We start from the raw sequence: 24,587 nt of genomic DNA on the forward strand, positions 1-24,587 counted from the left end.
TAGCGGACCTGCAGCAGGACTTAACACTAACATAGTGTTGGTTATAGCAGACCTGCAGCAGGACTTAACACTAACATAGTGTTGGTTATAGCGGACCTGCAGCAGGACTTAACACTAACATAGTGTTGGTTATAGCGGACCTGCAGCAGGACTTAACACTAACATAGTGTTGGTTATAGCGGACCTGCAGCAGGACTTAACACTAACACATGTATTAGTATCAAGTGCAAAGAACATCCAGAAAAATCCAATGTTAAAAGCAATTATTAGACCTGCAGACCTGCAGCAGGACTTAAGACTAACATAGTGTTGGCTATAGCGGACCTGCAGCAGGACTTAACACTAACATAGTGTTGGTTATAGCGGACCTGCAGCAGGACTTAACACTAACATAGTGTTGGTTATAGCAGACCTGCAGCAGGACTTAAGACTAACATAGTGTTGGTTATAGCAGACCTGCAGCAGGACTTAAGACTAACATAGTGTTGGTTATAGCAGACCTGCAGCAGGACTTAAGACTAACATAGTGTTGGTTATAGCAGACCTGCAACAGGACTTAAGACTAACATAGTGTTGGTTATAGCAGACCTGCAGCAGGACTTAAGACTAACATAGTGTTGGTAATAGCAGACCTGCAGCAGGACTTAACACTAACATAGTGTTGGTTATAGCAGACTTGCAGCAGGACTTAAGACTAACATAGTGTTGGTTATAGCAGACCTGGAGCAGGACTTAAGACTAACATAGTGTTGGTTATAGCAGACCTGCAGCAGGACTTAACACTAACATAGTGTTGGTTACAGCAGACCTGCAGCAGGACTTAAGACTAACATAGTGTTGGTAATAGCAGACCTGCAGCAGGACTTAAGACTAACATAGTGTTGGTTATAGCAGACCTGCAGCAGGACTTAACACTAACATAGTGTTGGTTATAGCAGACTTGCAGCAGGACTTAACACTAACATAGTGTTGGTTATAGCAGACTTGCAGCAGGACTTAACACTAACATAGTGTTGGTTATAGCAGACTTGCAGCAGGACTTAACACTAACATAGTGTTGGTTATAGCAGACTTGCAGCAGGACTTAACACTAACATAGTGTTGGTTATAGCAGACCTGCAGCAGGACTTAAGACTAACATAGTGTTGGTTATAGCAGACCTGCAGCAGGACTTAACACTAACATAGTGTTGGTAATAGCAGACCTGCAGCAGGACTTAAGACTAACATAGTGTTGGTAATAGCAGACCTGCAGCAGGACTTAACACTAACATAGTGTTGGTTATAGCAGACTTGCAGCAGGACTTAAGACTAACATAGTGTTGGTTATAGCAGACCTGGAGCAGGACTTAAGACTAACATAGTGTTGGTTATAGCAGACCTGCAGCAGGACTTAACACTAACATAGTGTTGGTTACAGCAGACCTGCAGCAGGACTTAAGACTAACATAGTGTTGGTAATAGCAGACCTGCAGCAGGACTTAAGACTAACATAGTGTTGGTTATAGCAGACCTGCAGCAGGACTTAACACTAACATAGTGTTGGTTATAGCAGACTTGCAGCAGGACTTAACACTAACATAGTGTTGGTTATAGCAGACTTGCAGCAGGACTTAACACTAACATAGTGTTGGTTATAGCAGACCTGCAGCAGGACTTAACACTAACATAGTGTTGGTTATAGCAGACCTGCAGCAGGACTTAAGACTAACATAGTGTTGGTTATAGCAGACCTGCAGCAGGACTTAACACTAACATAGTGTTGGTAATAGCAGACCTGCAGCAGGACTTAAGACTAACATAGTGTTGGTAATAGCAGACCTGCAGCAGGACTTAACACTAACATAGTGTTGGTTATAGCAGACTTGCAGCAGGACTTAAGACTAACATAGTGTTGGTAATAGCAGACCTGCAGCAGGACTTAAGACTAACATAGTGTTGGTAATAGCAGACCTGCAGCAGGACTTAAGACTAACATAGTGTTGGTAATAGCAGACCTGCAGCAGGACTTAACACTAACATAGTGTTGGTTACAGCAGACCTGCAGCAGGACTTAAGACTAGCATAGTGTTGGTAATAGCAGACCTGCAGCAGGACTTAAGACTAACATAGTGTTGGTTACAGCAGACCTGCAGCAGGACTTAACACTAACATAGTGTTGGTTACAGCAGACCTGCAGCAGGACTTAACACTAACATAGTGTTGGTTACAGCAGACCTGCAGCAGGACTTAAGACTAACACAGTGTTGGTTATAGCAGACCTGCAGCAGGACTTAAGACTAACACAGTGTTGGTAATAGCAGACCTGCAGCAGGACTTAAGACTAACACAGTGTTGGTTACAGCAGACCTGCAGCAGGACTTAACACTAACATAGTGTTGGTTACAGCAGACCTGCAGCAGGACTTAAGACTAACATAGTGTTGGTAATAGCAGACCTGCAGCAGGACTTAACACTAACATAGTGTTGGTTATAGCAGACTTGCAGCAGGACTTAAGACTAACATAGTGTTGGTAATAGCAGACCTGGAGCAGGACTTAAGACTAACATAGTGTTGGTTATAGCAGACCTGCAGCAGGACTTAACACTAACATAGTGTTGGTTACAGCAGACCTGCAGCAGGACTTAAGACTAACATAGTGTTGGTAATAGCAGACCTGCAGCAGGACTTAAGACTAACATAGTGTTGGTAATAGCAGACCTGCAGCAGGACTTAACACTAACATAGTGTTGGTTACAGCACACCTGCAGCAGGACTTAAGACTAGCATAGTGTTGGTAATAGCAGACCTGCAGCAGGACTTAAGACTAACATAGTGTTGGTTACAGCAGACCTGCAGCAGGACTTAACACTAACATAGTGTTGGTTACAGCAGACCTGCAGCAGGACTTAACACTAACATAGTGTTGGTTACAGCAGACCTGCAGCAGGACTTAAGACTAACACAGTGTTGGTAATAGCAGACCTGCAGCAGGACTTAAGACTAACACAGTGTTGGTTATAGCAGACCTGCAGCAGGCAGGACACAGGAACTGAACCGCAGCTTGTCTAGACGGATGCTTTCATGCACACTGCACAGACGGATGTATCCTACATACCCACTTTGAACTGGGACGTCTGGTCCTCCGGGTCCGCATGCTCCTTCACCAGCATCAAGTGCAGGATGCCAAAAGAGTTCTGGATTCCGAAGATGGACCCATTGCACCAGGTTGCTGCCAGAACCACCAGCCAGCCAAAACCTCCTTCGGGGGGCACGAATCCTGCGCCGTGCCTGTCCACTGGAACCGCCGGGTCCGCTTCGAGACCCGGGCAGGAGATGGGCTCGCAGCCGGTGTCGATCAGCTGGACGCTGCTGTCCTCCTGCAGGACTTTGCTGTCCTCCTGCGGGACTTTGCCCTCGCTGTCCGCTGCTGGCTCATCTTTCCTCGCACCCGCTTCTAGACCAGCATCGTCTTCAGTCCCGGACTCCCCGCTTGGCGGCTGCGCCTGCTTCTTGCCCATGTCTAGCGCCGAGGAGACTGTGGGCTCTGGTCTAGCGCCGAGGAGACTGCGGGCTCTTGGCGCACAGACATGAGATGTAGGTCACTGACATAAGCCTGGATTTGAATAGCAAACGTGATTGGCCCTCAGTCAAAACATGGACAGCACGTCGATGCACTCAGTCAAGCGTGTGTCATGCCAACAGAATTATAGAAATATTTTAAAAAAGTCCTGAAAAGATGTTTACTTTTCTGTCTTGCTCGCTCCCGGCCATCAACCTGCGACCACACAACACCGCCCTCGCCTTCCGACCGAGGACGTACTCACGTCAATTGTTGGAACAAAAAGCGCCGCCAGGATAGTAAATGTTCTACAGGCTGTCCCGTCCCGTCCACGCCGTCCGCAGCGCCGCCTGTCCGCCAGTCATTCAGCGGCTAACTCACGCCCTCCTTCCTGGCTGCCACAATGACGGTTAAGAGGCGGACCAATGGCGGCGCTGGCTCTTCGGCACTTTCCGGATAATTGACGAAGATGCACGAAGTAACTCAACAGCTAAGTCACGCCCTCTTTCCTGGCTGACACACTGACGATTGGGAGGCGGACCAATGGTGGCGCTAGCTTTTCGGCTCTTTCCGGATAATTGACGAAGATGCACGAACTAACTCAACAGCTAAGTCACGCCCTCCTTCCTGGCACATTGACGGCTACAAGTCGGGCTAAGGCGGCGCTGGCTCTTCGGCTCTTTCCGGATAATTGACGAAGATGCACGAGTGTGTCGTCGCAGATTGCACTGTTAGCTTCTTAGCTGACAAAACATTTGTATTATTTTCTTCGAACAATTTAGTCCAGGGCTCACCAACCTTTTTGAAACCAAGAGCTACTTCTTGGGTACTGATTAAAGCAAATGGCTACCAGTTTGATACACACTTAAATAAATTGCCAGAAATAGCCAATTTGCTCAATTTACCTTTAATAAATGAATCTATATATGTTTTTAAAAAATGAGTATTTCTGTCTGACCTTCCGTCCTTTTACGGAAGGTTTTTTGTAGAGAATAAAAGATGAAAAAGACACGTAATTGAACAGTTTGAAAGAGGAGAAAACACGAAAAAAATGAAAATTACATTTTGAAACATAGTTTATCTTCAATTTCGACTCTTTAAAATTAAAAAATCAACCGAAAAAAATGAAGAAAAAACGCAGCTAATTCGAATCTTTTTGAAAAAAATAAAAAAATAATTTATGGAAAATCATTAGTAAAATTTTAGAATTTTGATGACAAGTTTTAAATAGGTTAAAATCCAATCTGCACTTTGTTAGAATATATAACAAATTGGACCAAGCTATATTTCTAACAAAGAAAAATCATTATTTCTTTTAGATTTTCCAGAACAAAAATTTTAAAATATATTCAAAAGACTTTGAAATAAGATTTAAATTTGATTCTACAGATTTTCCAGATTTGCCAGAATATCTTTTTTGAATTTTAATCATAAATTTGAAGAAATATTTCACAAATATTCTTCGTTGAAAAAACAAAAGCTAAAATGAAGAATTAAATCAAAATGTATTTATTATTCTTTACAATAAAAAAAATAAAATTACCTGAACATTGATTTAAATTGTCAGGAAAGAAAAGGAAGGAATTTAAAAGGTAAAAAGGTATATGTGTTTAAAAATCCTGAAATCATTTTTAAGGTTGTATTTTTTTCTCTAAAATTGTCTTTCTGAAAGTTATAAGAAGCAAAGTAAAAAAAATAAATGAATGTATTTAAACAAGTGAAGACCAAGTCTTTAAGATATTTTCTTGGATTTTTCGAATTCTATTTGAGTTTTGTCTCTCTTAGAATTAAAAATGTCGAGCAAAGCGAGACCAGCTTGCTAGTAAATAAATACAATTTAAAAAATAGAGGCAGCTCACTGGTAAGTGCTGCTATTTGAGCTATTTTTAGAACAGGCCAGCGGGCAACTCATCTAGTCCTTACGGGCACCGCGTTGGTGACCCCTGATTTAGACCCTCAATAATAAGCTCATGTTAGCATTAAAAGCCTATTTATTGCTCAATTACACAATTGTTGTCATTGACGCTACTTTATTTAAAAACAACTTCATCCCAGCTGTGACTGTGATAACTTCCTCCCAAATGTCCTTAATTGCCTTCTTTCTTTCTTTGTGTGTTTGTGCAGCCAGCAGAGGAAAAAGATGTTATGTCAGCCTTGAAATGGGCTGATTATTTCTCTTCTCTGGGAACTCACAAAACTAGGTCAACTGTCCAATTTGGAAACAAAGCGTGGCCTCCTTTCTTCCTCCATACTTAGCATGTTGCTATGTTCCCCTTCCTTTCTCTCTTTCAACAGTCTGTTTTCCACTTATATACGCTTTTCACATCATCACATATTTGACATAATTTCATGTCCGAAAAGGAGCAGGCCTATTTCTACTTACAGTGATAACAATTACTAACACATTTCTGCTCTCAATTTCATGAAAAAGAAGTTGGGAAAGGTGGCAATAAATACTGATAAAGTTGAGGAATGCTCATCAAACACTTATTTGGAACATCCCACAGGTGTGCAGGCTAATTGGGAACAGGTGGGTGCCATGATTGGGTATAAAAGCAGCTTCCATGAAATGCTAAGTCATTCACAAACAAGGATGGGGTGAGGGTCACCACTTTGTAAGCAAATTGTCGAACAGTTTTAAAACAACATTTCTCAACGAGCTATTGCAAGGAATTTAGGGATTTTACCATCTACGGTCTGTAATATAATCAAAAGGTTCAGAGAATCTGGAGAAATCACTGCACGTAAGCGATGATATTATGGACCTTTGACCCCTCAGGTGGTACTGCATCAAAAACCAACATCGGTGTGTAAAGGACATCACCACGTGGGCTCAGGAACACTTCGAAAAACACACTGTCACTAACTAGAGTTGGACGCTACATTTGTAAGTGCAAGTTAAAACTCTACATTGCAAAGCGAAAGCCAATTTTTAACAAAACCCAGAAACGCCGCTGGCTTCGCTGGGCCCGAGCTCATCTAAGATGGACTGATGCAAAGTGGAAAAGTGTTCTGTGGTCTGACGAGTCCACATTTCAAATTATATTTGGTAACTGTGGACGTGGTGTCGTCCGGAACAGAGAGGAAAATAACCATTCGGAGTGTTACAGGTGCAAAGTTGAAAAGCCAGCATCTGTGATGGTATGGGGGTGTATTAGTGCCCAAGGCATGGGTAACTTACACATCTGTGAAGGCACCATTAATGCTGAAAGATCCATACAGGTTTTGGAACAACATATGTTGTCATCCAAGCAACGTTATCATGGACGCCCCTGCTTATTTCAGCAAGACAATGCCAAGTCACGTGTTACAACAGCGTAGCTTTGTAATAAAAGAGTGCGAATACTTTCCTGGCCCGCCTGCAGTCCAGACCTGTCTCCCATGGAAAATGTGTGGCGCATTATGAAGCGTAAAATACGACAGCGGACACCCCGAACTGTTGAACAACTGAAGCTCTACATAAAACAAGAATGGGAAAGAATTCCACTTTCAAAGCTTCAAAAATTAGTTTCCTCAGTTCCCAAATATTTATTGACTGTTGTTAAAAGAAAAGGTGATGTAACACAGTGGTGAACATGCCCTTTCCCAACTACTTTGGCACGTGTTGCAGCCATGAAATTCTAAGTTAATTATTATTTGCAAAAAAAAATAAAGTTTATGAGTTTGAACATCAAATATATTGTCTTTGTAGTATATTCAACTGAATATGGGTTGAAAAGGATTTGCAAATCATTGTATTCCGTTTATATTTACATCTAACACAATTTCCCAACTCATATGGAAACGGGGTTTGTAAATAATGGTTGTTGCTTTGTAAATACTTGTAGTTTGAACCGTTGTTTGACCTCGTTCCATCATTTATTCCACATACTGATGCTCTAAAGATTTAAAGTGCATACAGTGTTTTGAGTTAGGTTATATTCTTCCTCTTTTGTTGCATGAAAATGTCCTGCATAATCTGTACAATATTAGCAGCAAATACACTTATTCATGAATGAAGTTCATTGTTCAGTCGTGGTTTTCTCATGTGCAATGTTGTATTTATTTATTACAAAACTATACAATGTGGTAATGATATATTACAATGCAGAAGGTCAGTAGAAAAGTGAGGTAGTTGCAGACATTGTTGCATTGAGTAAGGTGCAGCGTCAGTAACAGTGTGCACCGCTAGGGGGCGCTGAAAGACTTCATGAAGACATCCGTGAAGCAGATGGGGTTTCATTGCAATTCTCAATAAACAGCACACATTTGTGGGCGTGCTGAAGTATGTTCCTTAAAAACCGGTGTGAAGGACAAGTTGCAATGTGTTGTATTATTATTTTAGAACATAAATGTATGCCATTACTTGTGCTTTGATAGACCCTCTTCAACCCTTCACTGGCATTACGTGTATAGGACCCTCATCAAAAACATGGAATGTGTCTGAATTACAAACCCCGTTTCCATATGAGTTGGGAAATTATGTTAGATGTAAATATAAACAGAATACAATGATTTGCAAATCCTTTTCAACTCATATTCAGTTGAATGCACTACAAAGACAAGATATTTGATGTTCAAACTCATAAACTTTATTTTTTTTGCAAATAATAATTAACTTAAAAATTCATGGCTGCAACACGTGCCAAAGTAGTTGGGAAAGGGCATGTTCACCACTGTGTTACATCACCTTTTCTTTCAACAACACTCAATAAACGTTTGGGAACTGAGGAAACTAATTGTTGAAGCTTTGAAAGTGGAATTATTTCCCATTCTTGTTTTATGTAGAGCTTAAGTTGTTCAACAGTCCGAGGTCTTGTTGTCGTATTTTACGCTTCATAAAGCGCCACACTTTTTCCATGGGAGACAGGTCTGGACTGCAGGCGGGCCAAGAAAGTACCCGCACTCTTTTACTACGAAGCCACGCTGTTGTAACGTGTGGCTTGGCATTGTTTTGGTGAAATAAGCAGGGGCGTCCATGATAACGTTGCTTGGATGACAACATATGTTGCTCCAAAACCTGTATGGACCTTTCAGCATTAATGGTGCCTTCACAGATGTGTAAGTTCCCCATGACTTGGGCACTAATACACCCCCATACCATCACAGATGCTGGCTTTTCAACTTTGCGCCTATAACAATCCAAATGGTTATTTTCCTCTTTGTTTCGGAGGACACCACGTCCACAGTTTCCAAATATAATTTGAAATGTGGATTCCTCAGACCACAGAACTTTTTTCCACTTTGCATCAGTCCATCTTAGATGAGCTCGGGCCCAGCGAAGCTGGCGGCGTACCTGGGTGTTGTTGATAAATGGCTTTCGCTTTGCATAGTAGAGTTTTAACTTGCACTTACAGATGTAGCGACCCACTGTAGTTACTGACAGTGGTTTTATGAAGTGTTCCTGAGCCCATGTGGTGATATCCTTTACACACTGATGTCGGTTTTTGATGCAGTACCGCCTGAGGGATCAAAAGTCTGTAATATCATCTCTTACATGCAGTGATTTTCCAGATTCTCTGAACCTTTTGATTATTTTAGGGACTGTAGATGGTAAAATCCCTTAAGTCCTTGCAATAGCTCGTTGAGAAATGTTGTTCTAAAACTGTTCGAAAATTTGCTTACAAAGTAACTGAAGTGTATTCTTTTGTTGTTAATACCCCATAGTTTTACACAATAACTGGTAACACTAGGGAGAAATACAGAATATGGAGTGACTTTTTTTGTCCGGTACATATTTTTGCTTCATTCATTATTGATGTCTTTCTTGCCACCTTACGTTATATATTTTATATTTATATTTCCAGTTCATTTGATCATCTATTATTACACCAAAAATGTGATTTCATTTACTCTTTTAATGTCTACTCCGTGTTTGACTTTGGTTCCTGCTGTTATGAAAGAGCATTATTTTAGTTTTACTGAGATGGGATGGGAAATACTTTATTCATCCCACAATATCAAGAATAGTCTGTTTTTGTCAAACCTTATTAATGTTATCATTTGTATTTGCGGCTGTGTGTTCTTTCTTGAACAACACACAGTAGTACAGTCTACAAATAAGACTATCCGTCCATCCATTTTCTACCGCTCATTCCCTTTGGCGTCGCGGGGGGCGCTGGTGCCTATCTCAGCTACAATCAGGCAGAAGGCGGTGTACACCCTGGACAAGTCGCCACCTCATCGCAGCAAATAAGACTCATTTTAAGTCTTTTGTAACTTTTTAAATAGAGATTGAACAATTTTGGTCCCGGTATTGATCCCTGGGGTACGCCTCCAGATCCATTTAGACGCGGGCTTGCCTTGCTTCACGTATTCGAACACAACACATTACAGGCCTTTTGCCATGTTTTCCTGTCATATAGCGAGAATATACCTACTCGACAAATACAAACCCCGTTTTCATTTGAGTTGGGAAATTGTGTTAGATGTAAATATAAACAGAATACAATGATTTGCAAATCCTTTTCAACCCATTTTCAGTTGAATATGCTACAAAGACAACATATTTGATGTTCAAACTTTTTTGCAAATAATCATTAACTTTAGAATTTGATGCCAGCAACACGTGACAAAGAAGTTGGGAAAGGTGGCAATAAATACTGATAAACTTGAGGAATGCTCATCAAACACTTATATGGAACATCCCACAGGTGTGCAGGCTAATTGGGAACAGGTGGGTGCCATGATTGGCTATAAAAACAGCTTCCCAAAAAATGCTCAGTCTTTCACAAGAAAGGATGGGGCGAGGTACACCCCTTTGTCCACAACTGCGTGAGCAAATAGTCAAACAGTTTAACAACAACGTTTCTCAAAGTGCAAATGCAAGAAATTTAGGGATTTCAACATCTACGCTCCATAATATCATCAAAAGGTTCAGAGAATCTATAGAAATCACTCCAGGTAAGCGGCATGGCCGGAAACCAACATTGAATGACCGTGACCTTCCATCCCTCAGACGGCACTGTATTAAAAACCGATATCAATCTCTAAAGGATATCACCACATGGGCTCGGGAACACTTCAGAAAACCACTGTCACTAAATACAGTTGGTCGCTACATCTGTAAGTGCAAGTTAAAGCTCTACTATGCAAAGCAAAAGCCATTTATCAACAACATCCAGAAACGCCGCTGGCTTATCTGGGCCCGAGCTCATCTAAGATGGACTGATGCAAAGTGGAAAAGTGTTCTGTGGTCTGACGAGTCCACATTTCAAATGGTTTTTGGAAATATTTGACATTGTGTCATCCGGACCAAAGGGGAAGCGAACCATTCGGACTGTTATCTAGGCAAAGTTCAAAAGCCAGCATCTATGTTGGTATGGGGGTGCATTAGTGCCCAAGGCATGGGTAACTTACACATCTGTGAAGGCACCATTAATGCTGAAAGGTACATACATATGCTGCCATCTAATCAATGTTATCATGGACGCCCCGGCTTATTTCCGCAACACAATGCCAAACCACATTCAGCACGTGTTACAACAGCGTGGCTTCGTAGTAAAAGAGTGCAGGTTGTTTCCTAGCCCGCCTGCAGTCCAGACCTGTCTCCCATCTAAAATGTGTGGCGCATTATGAAGCGTAAAATACGACAGCGGAGACCCCAGACTGTTGAACGACTGAAGCTCTACATAAAACAAGAATGGGAAAGAATTCCACTTTCAAAGCTTCAACAATTAGTTTCCTCAGTTCCCAAACGTTTATTGAGTGTTGTTCAAAGGAAAGGTGATGTAACACAGTGGTGAACATGCCCTTTCCTAACTACTTTGGCACGTGTTGCAGCCATGAAATTCTAAGTTAATTATTATTAATGTATGAGTTTGAACATCAAATATCTTGTCTTTGTAGTGCATTCAATTGAATTTGGGTTGAAAGGGATTTGCAAATCATTGTATTCCGTTTATATTTACTTCTAACACAATTTCCCAACTCATATGGATTTCACATAAAAAGTCACTTTAAATCAGAATTGACAATGTTATGAATAGTTTTGGGACTGCCATGTGACTGTTATTTCAAATTAGACTGTGTTCAGACTGTGATTAACATGAATGTAATGCATCCGATTGTAAAAATGATCCTCCTTTATTTCTGAGATTCTTTATTTTGTGCGAGACAAAACGTCACCGTCTGAATGAGTCATTAGATGGTTTTAATCGACATCATCACCGGGTCACATGTTACCAATTTAGAAAGAGCCATGGTATTGTCCATCCATCATTAGGCCTAAAATAGCACTTCACACAACTACCTTGGGAATTGAGCATGGTGTAGCGGGGTGTGAGAGGGGCTCGGCCACGGCCAATAGCAGAGCTTCCTGCGAAATGGGAATAGTTGAACTCCTCAGAGATGTTTGTGTAGGAAGAGAATGACTAGGAAGAGGCCCACACTTTTCTCAGACATGATCAAGTCCTGTGATGAACACACACAAGCGGAACGGATCGGTCTCAACTTGCACCATGGCTGCAGGTTTAGTGTAAGAAATGGTGACTTGTGCAGCGTAATGACTTGTTTTCCATGAGTTAGGCAATGTTGTGACACCACCTTCCGTGGTTTTGGAGGGCAGCGCTCCTGCAAACGTGCACAAACACGCTGCTATGGTGGGAGAGGAATTCTGCACTGGCAAGCCACTTTTATTTGGAGGAGAGTGACTCACTCTGTATTCCACAGGGGCCTAAAAGCACCACAGCTTGTACAAACCCCGTTTCCATTTGAGTTGGGAAATTGTGTTAGATGTAAATATAAACGGAAATGCAAATCATTTTCAACCCATATTCAGTTGAATATGCTACAAAGACAACATATTTGATGTTCAAACTCATAAACATTTTTCTTTTTTGCAAATAATCATTAACTTTAGAATTTGATGGCAGCAACACGTGACGAAGAAGTTGGGAAAGGTGGCAATAAAAAACTGATAAAGTTGAGAAACGCTCATCAAACACTTATTTGGAACATCCCACAGGTGTGCAGGCTAATTGGGAACAGGTGGGTGCCATGATTGGGTATAAAAGCAGCTTCCATGAAATGCTAAGTAATTCACAAACAAGGATGGGGCGAGGGTCACCACTTTGTAAACAAACAGTTTTAGAACAACATTTCTCAACAAGCTATTGCAAGGAATTTAGGGATTTTACCATCCACGGTCCGTAAAATCATCAAAATGTTCAGAGAATCTGGAGAAATCACTGCACGTAAGCGATGATATTACGGACCTTTGATCCCTCAGGCGGTACTGCATCAAAAACCGACATCAGTGTGTAAAGGATATCACCACATGGGCTCAGGAACACTTCATAAAACCACTGTCAGTGACTACAGTTGGTCGCTACATCTGTAAGTGCAAGTTAAAGCTCTACTATGCAAAGCAAAACCCATTTATCAACAACACCAAGGAACACCGCTGGCTTGGCTGGGCCCGAGCTCATCTAAGATGGACTGATGCAAAGTGGAAAAGTGTTCTGTGGTCTGAGGAGTCCACATTTCAAATTATATTTGGAAACTGTTGACGTGTTGTCCTCCGTAACAAAGAGGAAAATAACCATTCGGATTGTTATAGGGGCAAAGTTCGAAAGCCAGCATCTGTGATGGTATGGGGGTGCGTTAGTGCCCAGGGCATGGGTAACTTACACATCTGTGAAGGCACCATTAATGCTGAAAGGTCCATACAGGTTTTGGAGCAACATATGTTGTCATCCAAGCAACGTTATCATGGACGCCCCTGCTTATTTCAGCAAGACAATGCCAAGCCACGTGTTACAACAGCGTGGTTTCGTAGTAAAAGAGTGCGGGTACTTTCCTGGCCCGGCTGCAGTCCAGACTTGTTTCCCATCGAAAATGTCTGGTGGATTATGAAGCGTAAAATCCGATAGCTGTTGAACGACTCAAGCTCTACATAAAACAAGAATGGGAAAGAATTCCACTTTCAAAGCTTCAACAATTAGTTTCCTCAGTTCCCAAACATTTATTGAGTGTTGTTAAAAGAAAAGGTGATGTAACACAGTGGTGAACATGCCCTTTCCCAACTACTTTGGCACATGTTGCAGACAGGAAATTCTAAGTTAATTATAATTTGAAAAAATATTAATATATGAGTTTGAACATCAAATATGTTGTCTTTGTAGTGCATTCAACTGAATATGGGTTGAAAAGGATTTGCAAATCATTGTATTCCGTTTATATTTACATCTAACACAATTTCCCAACTCATATGGAAACGGGGTTTGTACAAAACCTCAACAAGTCCAATGATACGTACCGGACAGTTACAAGCAATCTGTATTCAAACTATGTACACTTTTTAGAATTTCAGCAAAGATCCAATCTGAGCTGGTGATGTTTTTAGTCATAGATGAGATATGACATCGGTGAAGACTAAACAACCATATCCATGGACGAATCTAGATGGTGTGCGCTACCTGTATTGTGCAACTTAGAGGTGACTAGACTTCAGACAGGGTGGGTACAACATTCCCTTGATTATTCCAAACAAGGAGTGGTACTAAAAAGTCAGATGAAGAAAAATGTTAAGGGACAAAGGAACCCTTTGAAGGACTTCAGTTTCTCCCTTGTGTAGTAAGATATAAGCCCTCTAGCATAGATGTGTGAAAGGTATTTGTTGTTTATTTGTAGTTCAAGTTTATTCACAATACCATATAACAATTACAATAGTAGAGAATATCATCATTTAACGTGAAAGGGCCCCCCAAATAAGCTAAAATAAGCTTTTGACGGGGGTCCAGAGGACAGTATATACATGGAATGATGAAACATGGTAGCAAGCACAACAACAACAACAACGCTATATGATAAACACAAGAAAATAGTACTAAAGCAAGCATACACATACACACATACATACATTCAAGCATGCAAAACCCAACAGTAGTCTACCCCACATGAGGCATTAAAGATAGGTGGTTAATAGGTAAGTTTTCAGTTTCTTTTTGAAGTTGGAGAATGGATACAGCATCTCTAGGTCTTTGGTCTTTGGTCCCCTGCATACAACAATTTGAGCGATACAAGCCAGTAAACAATGTTTACCTGATATCAGATCTAAGTTACGGGTGTTGTGGGCATGCTGGGGACGGTAGATAGGAACCAAGCTACAGAGCCTAAGATTCAGCCTGTAAATGACTTGCTAGGTTGAACTCTGTCAGTCTTAAGAGATGATATTTATGGAATAGATGTTGAGTGGGGGCATTAAACTTAGACCATGACAGGGCCCGTATGATTTTCTTATGCATGGATTCTAATTTGAGAAGGTAGGTAATGAAGAAGTTACACCAGATGATATTACAGTAGTTTAGATGTGCTTCAAAGAAAGTTTTATATATAGGGTAAGTAGAGCATATAGAGCAGGGGTGTCAAACTCAAATACAGAGTGGGCCAAAATTTTAAACGGAACAAAGCCGTGGGCTAAGGTTGAACAAATTAACCTTTTAATAGGGACCCAAACAAGTTTTGCATTAAATATTGAACAAGCAAGGCTTATATAACTTTAGTGACATCAATCAATCAATCAATCAATGTTTACTTATATAGCCCTAAATCACTAGTGTCTCAAAGGGCTGCACAAACCACAACACGAACCACTACGACATCCTCGGTAGGCCCACATGAGGGCAAGGAAAACTCACACCCAGTGGGACGTCGGTGACAATGGTGACTATGAGAACCTTGGAGAGGAGGAAAGCAATGGATGTCGAGCGGGTCTAACATGATACTGTGAAAGTTCAATCCATAATGGATCCAACACAGTCGCGAGAGTCCAGTCCAAAGCGGATCCAACACAGCAGCGAGAGTCCCGTTCACAGCGGAGCCAGCAGGAAAACATCCCAAGCGGAGGCGGATCAGCAGCACAGAGATGTCCCAAGCCGATACACAGGCAAGCAGTACATGGCCACCGGATCGGACCGGACCCCCTCCACAAGGGAGAGTGGGACATAGGAGAAAAAGAAAAGAAACGGCAGATCAACTGGTCTAAAAATGGAGTCTATTTAAAAGCTAGAGTATACAAATGAGTTTTAAGGTGAGACTTAAATGCTTCTACTGAGGTGGCATCTCGAACTTTTACCGGGAGGGCATTCCAGAGTACTGGAGCCTGAACAGAAAACGCTCTATAGCCCGCAGACTTTTTTGGGGCTTTGGGAATCACTAATAAGCCGGAGTCCTTTGAACGCAGATTTCTTGCCGGGACATATGGTACAATACAATCGGCAAGATAGGATCGAGCTAGACCGTGTAGTATTTTATACGTAAGTAGTAAAACCTTAAAGTCACATCTTAAGTGCACAGGAAGCCAGTGCAGGTGAGCCAGTATATATATATATATATAGGTATATATGTATATAATGTATATACAGTACAGGCGTAATGTGATCAAACTTTCTTGTTCTTGTCAAGAGTCTAGCAGCCGCATTTTGTACCAACTGTAATCTTTTAATGCTAGACATGGGGAGACCCGAAAATAATACGTTACAGTAATCGAGGCGAGACGTAAAGAACGCATGGATAATGATCTCAGTGTCTTTAGTGGACAAAATGGAGCGAATTTTAGCGATATTACGGAGATGAAAGGAGGCCGTTTTAGTAACGCTTTTAATGTGTGACTCAAAGGAGAGAGTTGGGTCGAAGATAATACCCAGATTCTTTACCGAGTCGCCTTGTTTAATTGTTTGGTTGTCAAATGTTAAAGTTGTATTATTAAATAAAGGTCGGTGTCTAGCAGGACCGATAATCAGCATTTCCGTTTTTTTGGCGTTGAGTTGCAAAAAGTTAGCGGACATCCATTGTTTAATTTCATTAAGACACGCTTCCAGCTGACTAAAATCCGGCATGTTGGTCAGCTTTAGGGGCATGTAGAGTTGGGTGTCATCAGCATAGCAGTGAAAGCTAACACCGTATTTGCGTATGATGTCACCTAGCGGCAGCATGTAGATGCTGAAGAGTGCAGGGCCAAGGACCGAACACTGGGGAACTCCACACGTTACCTTAACATAGTCCGAGGTCACATTGTTATGGTAGACGCACTGACATGCAAAATCCTTTTTCAAATAATAATAATAATATTTAAAAAAATATCAATGGCATATCAAATAAAATTTAAATAAAAATGTTATGCCTTTTTTTGTATTTGCAATCTTCTGAGGTAAATATAAAAAGTTTTCCACAGGCTAATAATCAATTTGAAAATAAAATAACGATAATGAATGAACCAAACATTCAAGCCTTGAAGGAACAAGAGAAAATGCATGAATAAAACGTTAGTTATTGGTCAGTTTGCTGGAAGTTTCCGGAAGAGTTAGTGCTGCAAGGGTATTTGTTCCGTTGTGTTACGGTGCGGATGTTTACCAGAATCGTCAATCAATCAATCAATCAATGTTTATTTATATTGCCCTAAATCACAAATGTCTCAAAGGACTGTACAAACCATTACGACTACAACATCCTCGGAAGAACCCACAAAAGGGCAAGGAAAACTCACACCCGGTGGGCAGGGAGAATTCAATCCAGTGGGACGCCAGTGACAATGCTGACTATGAGAAACCTTGGAGAGGACCTCAGAAGTGGGCAACCCCCCCCCCCCTCTAGGGGACCGAAAGCAATGGATGTCGAGCGGGTCTAACATGATACTGTGAAAGTTCAATCCATAGTGGCTCCAACACAGCCGCGAGAGTTCAGTTCAAAGTGGATCCAAGACAGCAGCGAGAGTCCCGTCCACAGGAAACCATCCCAAGTGGAGGCGGATCAGCAGCGTAGAGATGTCCCCAACCGATACACAGGCGAGCGGTCCATCCTGGGTCCCGACGAGCGGTCCATCCTGGGTCTTGACTCTGGACAGCCAGTACTTCATCCATGGTCATCGGACCGGACCCCCTCCACAAGGGAGGGGGGGACATAGGAGAAAAAAAGAAAAGAAGCGGCAGATCAACTGGTCTAAAAAGGAGGTCTATAATAATAATAATAATAATAATAACAATTAAAAAAAATATCAATGGCATATCAAATAAAATTTAAATAAAAATGTTATGCCTTTTTTTTGTATGTGCAATCTTCTGAGGTAAATATAAATTTTTTTCCACAGGCTAATAATCAATTTGAAAATAAAATAACAATAAGGAATGAACCAAACATTCAAGCCTTTAAGTAGCAAGAGAAAATGCATGAATAAAACGTTAATTATTGGTCAGTTTGCTGGACGTTTCCCGGAAGAGTTAGTGCTGCAAGGGTATCTGGGTATTTGTTCCGTTGTGTTACGGTGCGGATGTTCACCAGAAATGTGTTTGTCATTCCTGTTTGGTGCGGGTTCACAGTGTGGCGCATATTTGTAACAGTGCTAAAGTTGTTTAAATGGCCACCCTCAGTGTGACCTGTATGGCAAGTATGCATTGCATTCACTTGTGTGTGTGTGTGTGTGTGCGTGTGTGTGTGTGTGTGTGTGTGTGTGTGTGTGTGTGTGTGTGTGTGTGTGTGTGTGTGTGTGTGTGTGTGTGTGTGTGCGTAAAAGCCACAAATATTATGTGACACGCTGTCAGTATGGAGGAAAAGCGGACGTGACGACAGGTTGTAGAGAACGCTAAAGGCAGTGCCTTAAAGGCACGCCCCCAATATAGTCATCCAGGTGGAAATCGGTGATAATTCGGGAGAATGGTTGCCCCGGGAGATTTTCGGGAGGGACACAGAACTTCGGGAGTCTACCGGGAAAATTAGGAGGTTTGGCAAGTATGAGTATTAGCGGTGAACGCGGTGTTAGAGCGGCACCGACGCTGTATAACAGCGGCGGGCCAGCTCTAATGCTTAATTGATATTGCCTCAAGGGCCAAATTAAATTACACAACGGGTCAGATTTGGCCCGCGGGCCAGAGTTTGACACCCATGATATAGAGGAAGATAATGACGAAGGTGAAAGAACAGGCCAACATATTTGGATAATTTGTTGAACAGATGGCTAATGTGACATTTGAAATTGAGGTATTCGTCAGTGATGACCCCCAGGAATTTTGTGGAGTATACGCTCTGTATTTCCTGCCCATTGATGTTGATATGGCAGTGCTCAGTATTTGTCCGGTTTTATTTACATTAAGTGGGAGCTTATTGCATTTGAACCAGGAATCCACTTTCACCAGCTCTGAATTGACAGTTACTTGTAGATGGTGTAGGCTCCTGTGTGAGGTAAACAAATTTGTATCGTCAGCAAAAAGTATTTTATGAAAAGTTTCGGAGGAGTTTACAAAATCATGTATGTACAGTGGGGCAAAAAAGTATTTAGTCAGCCGGCGATTGTGCAAGTTCTCCCACTTAAAATGATGACCGAGGTCTGTAATTTTCATCATAGATACACTTCAACTGTGAGTGACAGAATGTGAAAAAATCCCGGAATACACATTGAAAGGATTTTAAATAATTTATTTGTAAATTATGGTGAAAAATAAGTATTTGGTCAACCATTCAAAGCTCTCACTGATGGAAGGAGGTTTTGGCTCAAAATCATTCTTTCCTTAACACGGATCAATCGTCCTGTCCCCTTAGCAGAAAAACAGCCCCAAAGCATGATGTTTCCACCCCCATGCTTCACAGTAGGTTTGGTGTTCTTGGGATGCAACTCAGTATTCTTCTTCCTCCAAACACGACGAGTTGAGTTTATACCAAAAAGTTGTATTTTGGTTTCATCTGAACAATCCTCTGCTGTATCATCCATGTGCTCTCTGGCAAACTTCAGACGGGCCTGGATATGCACTGGCTTAAGCAGGGGGACACGTCTGGCACTGCAGGATTTGATTCCCTGACTGCATAGTGTGTTACTGATGGTAACCTTTGTTACTTTGGTCCCAGCTCTCTGCACAGCTCCCATGATCATTTTGACCTCAAGGGATGAGCTCTTGCGTGGAGCCCCAGATCGAGGGAGATTATCAGTGGTCTTGTATGTCTTACATTTTCTGATAATAGCTCCCACAGTTGATTTTTTCACTCCGAGCTGCTTGCCTATTGTAGATTCACTCTTCCCAGTCTGGTGCAGGTCTACAATTATTTTCCAGGTGTCCTTTGACAGCTCTTTGGTCTTGGCCATAGTGGAGTTTGGAGTCTGACTGTTTAAGGTTGTGGACAGGTGTCTTTTATACAGATAAAGAGTTCAAACAGGTTCCATTAATACAGGTAACAAGTGGAGGACAGAAGAGCTTCTTAAAGAAGAAGTTACAGGTCTGTGAGAGCCAGAGATCTTCCTTGTTTGAAGTGACCAAATACTTATTTTCCACCATAATTTACAAATAAATTCTTCAAAACTCCTACAATGTGAATTCCTGGATTTTTTTTTTTCAAATTCTGTCTCTCACAGTTGAAGTGTACCTATGATGAAAATTACAGACCTCTGTCATCATTTTAAGTGGGAGAACTTGCACAATCGGTGGCTGACTTAATACTTTTTTGCCCCACTGTATGGGATAAAAAGGAGAGGCCCAAAGATGGATCCCTGGGGAACCCCATAATTTATGGTCATACAGGGTGAATTGTGATCATTAACGTATACACAGTGTTGCCTTCCGTATATGTGAAAACGGAACCAATCAAGAGGTACCCCTCTGACACCATAGTGATATAGCTTATACAATAAAATCTCAAAGTCTATTGTGTCAAAGGCCTTGGGCAGATCCAAAAAAAGCCAATACCGCATTTTCCTTCTTCAATACAGTCATTGACCTTTTCCAGACTTCCTCTGTATGACGGAAACATGGCTGAGAGCCGGTGAGTCCGCCCCTCTTAATGAACTTCTGCCTCCGGAGTGTTCCTAATTTAATTCTCCGCGGTCGTCCGGTCGAAAAGGAGGAAGATTAGCAGTCGTTTTGAAAAATTACTTTAAATGCTGTCAGATCCGCCTGCAATCCTCCTTTCCAAGCTTCGGACTGTGCATGTTTGAGCTGGAGGGGTCGTGGCTTCCAGCTCGGGCTGAATTTCAGGAGATTTTTGGGAGAAAATTTCTTCCGGGAGGTCTTCGGGAGAGACGCTGAATTTCGGGAGTCTCCCGGAAAATCCGGGAGGGTTGGCAAGTATGCTCCTGTCATAAGCTTTGTATTCCGGATGTTAGTAATAATGTTATCGATTATTGTTTTGTGACTCGAGTGAACCTATTGATGGTGGGGAAGAAGGAAGAGGAATGTAACGTGTTGATAAAGTTCAGTTTTGCTCCATCGTCTTTGGAAATATCAATATTAAAGTCCCCGAGAAGGATGCAGTTTTTGTTTAGTTCATTTAGACTGAGTAATAGTTCATCCAATTTGGAAAGAAAAGTGTCAAGAGGTGAGTCATGGACGCCTCTGCTTATTTCAGCAAGACAATGCCAAGCCACATGCAGCGCGTGTTACAACAGCGTGGCTTTGTAAAAAAGAGTGCGGGTACTTTCCTGGCCCGCCTGCAGTCCAGACCTGTCTCCCATGGAAAATGTGTGGCGCATTATGAAGCGTAACATATGACAGCGGGGACCCCGGACTGTTGAACGACTGAAGCTCTACATAAAACAAGAATGGGAAAGAGTGGAGGAGTTCAAGTACCTCGGAGTCTTGTTCACGAGTGGGGGAAGAGTGGATCGTGAGATCGACAGGCGGATCGGTGCGGCGTCTTCAGTAATGCGGACGTTATACCGATCCGTTGTGGTGAAGAAGGAGCTGAGCCGGAAGGCAAAGCTCTCAATTTACCGGTCGATCTACGTTCCCATCCTCACCTATGGTCATGAGCTTTGGGTCATGACCGAAAGGATAAGATCACGGGTACAAGCGGCCGAAATGAGTTTCCTCCGCCGTGTGGCGGGGTTCTCCCTTAGAGATAGGGTGAGAAGCTCTGCCATCCGGGAGGAACTCAAAGTAAAGCCGCTGCTTCTTCACATGGAGAGGAGCCAGATGAGGTGGTTCGCGCATCTGGTCAGGATGCCACCCGAACGCCTCTATAGTGAGGTGTTTAAGGCACGTCCAACCGGTAGGAGGCCACAGGGAAGACCCAGGACACGTTGGGAACGCCTCGGGATCCCCCGGGAAGAGCTAGACGAAGTGGCTGGGGAGAGGGAAGTCTGGGTTTCCCTGCTTAGGCTGTTGCCCCCACGACCCGACCTCGGAAAAGCGGAAAAAGATGGATGGATGGATGGATGGATGGGAAAGAATTCCACTTTCAAAGCTTCAACAATTAGTTTCCTCAGTTCCCAAACCTTTATTGAGTGTTGTTAAAAGAAAAGGTGATGTAACACAGTGGTGAACATGCCCTTTCCCAACTACTTTGGCACGTGTTGCAGCCATGAAATTCTAATTTACTTATAATTTGCAAAACAAAATAAAGTTTATGAGTTTGAACATCAAATATCTTGTCTTTGTAGTGCATTCAACTGAATATGGGTTGAAAATGATTTGCAAATCATTGTATTCCGTCTATATTTACATCTAACACAATTTCCCAACTCATATGGAAACGGGGTTTGTATAATCAATTGAATAGACTGAAAAGACAAGATATTTCATGTTCACACTGAGTTCAGCCATTATCCACACTAGAAGTGTGGATAATGGGTTTGGCAAAGTAAAGACTGCAACAATATAATTAATTTCCCTTCACCTGCGAACTGATGACTTATCTATTTCAAAACTGGTTTTGCAGCACGGGCAACGGCTGAAGCCACTCTGCCTTGTGGTAATGAGAAACAGCACTAAAATACCCACTCCATTGGTTTTACCATTTACACTTCAAAAATGCTGCCAAGCGGGCGGTTAAAAGCGCAAGCAAACTGTGACCTCTCTCCTACGGATAAGCTCACTCATTCAAGTGTTTCTTTATGTGCTTGCTCAAAGCTTTATTGACCACAAAGACATTCCTTCAGTGCAACAATGGGTGTGTGTGTGTGTGTATAATCCTAATAGGAAACAGAGGGAAAGAAATGTTGTATATAGCCATAAAAAAGATTGGACTGTGTGTAAATAATGATGACACACTTGAGAGACTTCCCAGGGACATAGTGTTCAGAAAAGTCTGATAAGTTGCACAGAAACCTGCACCGTCCTGTCCCAGGTTGGTGCAACTTATCAGTGCCCGCCTTTGTGGAAATGGCTCATGGGGGCTGGGGGAGGCAGGTGGTTGTCATGCGGCCAAAACTACCAGAAAAAGACTTCTTTCAAATGATTGGTACCCAGATGACGCATACAAGCTGTGACCTCTTTCTCTCTTCCTTGGAAAGACTTGGGCCTCGTTCACACTGCTAGTCAGATCCCATTTTGTCCGTCCGTATGTGACCAGTGTCACATTTTTACATGTCCAGCTCACCAGTACAATGCAGAATTTTTGTAAGTGGATACAAGTCAAATACAGTGGGGCAAAAAAGTATTTAGTCAGCCAGCGATTGTGCAAGTTCTCCCACTTAAAAGGATGACAGAGGTCTGTAATTTTCATCATAGGTACACTTCAACTGTGAGAGACAGAATGTGAAAAAAAAATCCAGGAATTCACATTGTAGGAATTTTAAAGAATTTATTTGTAAATTATGGTGGAAAACAAGTATTTGGTCACTTCAAACAAGGAAGATCTCTGGCTCTTACAGACCTGTAAGACTACTGATAATCTCTCTCGATCTGGGGCTCCACGCAAGATCTCATCCCGTGTGGTCAAAATGATCATGAGAACGGTGAGCAAAAATCCCAGAACCACACGGGGGGGATCTGGTGAATGACCTGCAGAGAGCTGGGACCAAAGTAACAAAGGTTACCAATAGCAACACACTACGCCGACAGGGAAACAAATCCAGCAGTGCCAGATGTGTCACCCTGCTTAAGCTGGTGCATGTCCAGGCCCGTCTGAAGTTTGCCAGAGAGCACATGGATGATACAGCAGAGGATTGGGAGAATGTCATGTGGTCAAATGAAACCAAAATAGAAATTTTTGGTATAAACTCAACTTGTCATGTTTGGAGGAAGAAGAATACTGAGTTGCATCCCAAGAACACCAAACCTACTGTGAAGCATTGGGGTGGAAACATCATGCTTTTGGGCTGTTTTTTGGCTAGGGGACAGGACGATTGATCCGTGTTAAGGAAAGAATGAATGGGGCCATGTATCGTGAGATTTTGAGCCAAAACCTCCTTCCATCAGTGAGAGCTTTGAATGGTTGACCAAATACTTTTTTTTCCACCATAATTTACAAATAAATTATTTAAAATTCCTACAATGTGAATTCCTGGATTTTTTTTTTCACATTCTGTCTCTCACAGTTGAAGTGTACCTATGATGAAAATTACAGACCTCTGTCATCATTTTAAGTGGGAGAACTTGCACAATCGCTGGCTGACTAAATACTTTTTTGCCCCACTATAAGTCAAGTATGTATCCGATGTCTAAACGATCGGATCACGTTCATCCGACAAATACGTCATCAAAAAGCCATAAGGGTCATAATTATTAGCCAAAATAGACGGTCGCAAAATTGTTAGTTGACAATTGTGTGTGTGTGTGTGTGTGTGTGTGTGTGTGTGTGTGTGTGTGTGTGTGTGTCGTTCTCGCCATTACTGGATCATAATTGGCTGTCAAAGTGTACCAACTTGTCAGACTACGTCAGGGGTCACCAACGCGGTGCCCGCGGGCACCAGGTAGCCCGTAAGGACCAGGTGAGTAGCCCGCTGGCCTGTTCTAAAAATAGCTCAAATAGCAGCACTTACCAGTGAGCTGCCTCTATTTTTAAAATTGTATTTATTTACTAGCAAGCTGGTCTCGCTTTGCTTAACATTTTTAATTCTAAGTGAGACAAAACTCAAATAGAATTTAAAAATCCAATAAAATATTGACTTGGATTAGGGTTTTTTCCTAGACGCAGAGGGAATTTGGAAAGAGCCAGGTGTGAATGTGAGTACATTTTGATTTATTATCACCATAACTAAAAAAAGACAAACAAAGGGCGCTCACAAGGAGGTACAAGCACTTGGCTATGAAAAAACCAAACTAGCACAATGGCATGACTACAGACAAGAAACAAAAAACGTACACTGAGGCATAAATACAAAACTTACTTGGACCAAAACAAGGGGCATGGATTGCAAGGTGTTCGA

At 41.9% G+C, this 24,587-nt stretch overlaps 1 protein-coding gene across 3 annotated transcripts in view; it reads right to left on the reverse strand.

Annotated features, from left to right (window-relative positions):
• The window catches only part of slc16a2 (solute carrier family 16 member 2), a 98,456-nt gene that overhangs the window by 70,458 nt on the left and 3,411 nt on the right, over positions 1-24,587 (reverse strand). For 2 of the 3 annotated variants that reach the window (XM_061900123.1, XM_061900120.1), the window contains one exon: positions 3,098-3,595. In XM_061900123.1, the coding sequence (XP_061756107.1) occupies positions 3,098-3,500 (403 nt within the window). In that variant the 5' untranslated portion in view covers positions 3,501-3,595. Of the gene's footprint in view, positions 1-3,097; positions 3,596-3,726; positions 3,989-24,587 lie in introns of those variants that run through there. The other variant, XM_061900122.1, reaches the window with a different exon arrangement.

This window comes from Nerophis ophidion, linkage group LG05 (assembly GCF_033978795.1).
Source record: "Nerophis ophidion isolate RoL-2023_Sa linkage group LG05, RoL_Noph_v1.0, whole genome shotgun sequence".
Classification (NCBI taxonomy): Eukaryota; Metazoa; Chordata; class Actinopteri; order Syngnathiformes; family Syngnathidae; genus Nerophis; species Nerophis ophidion.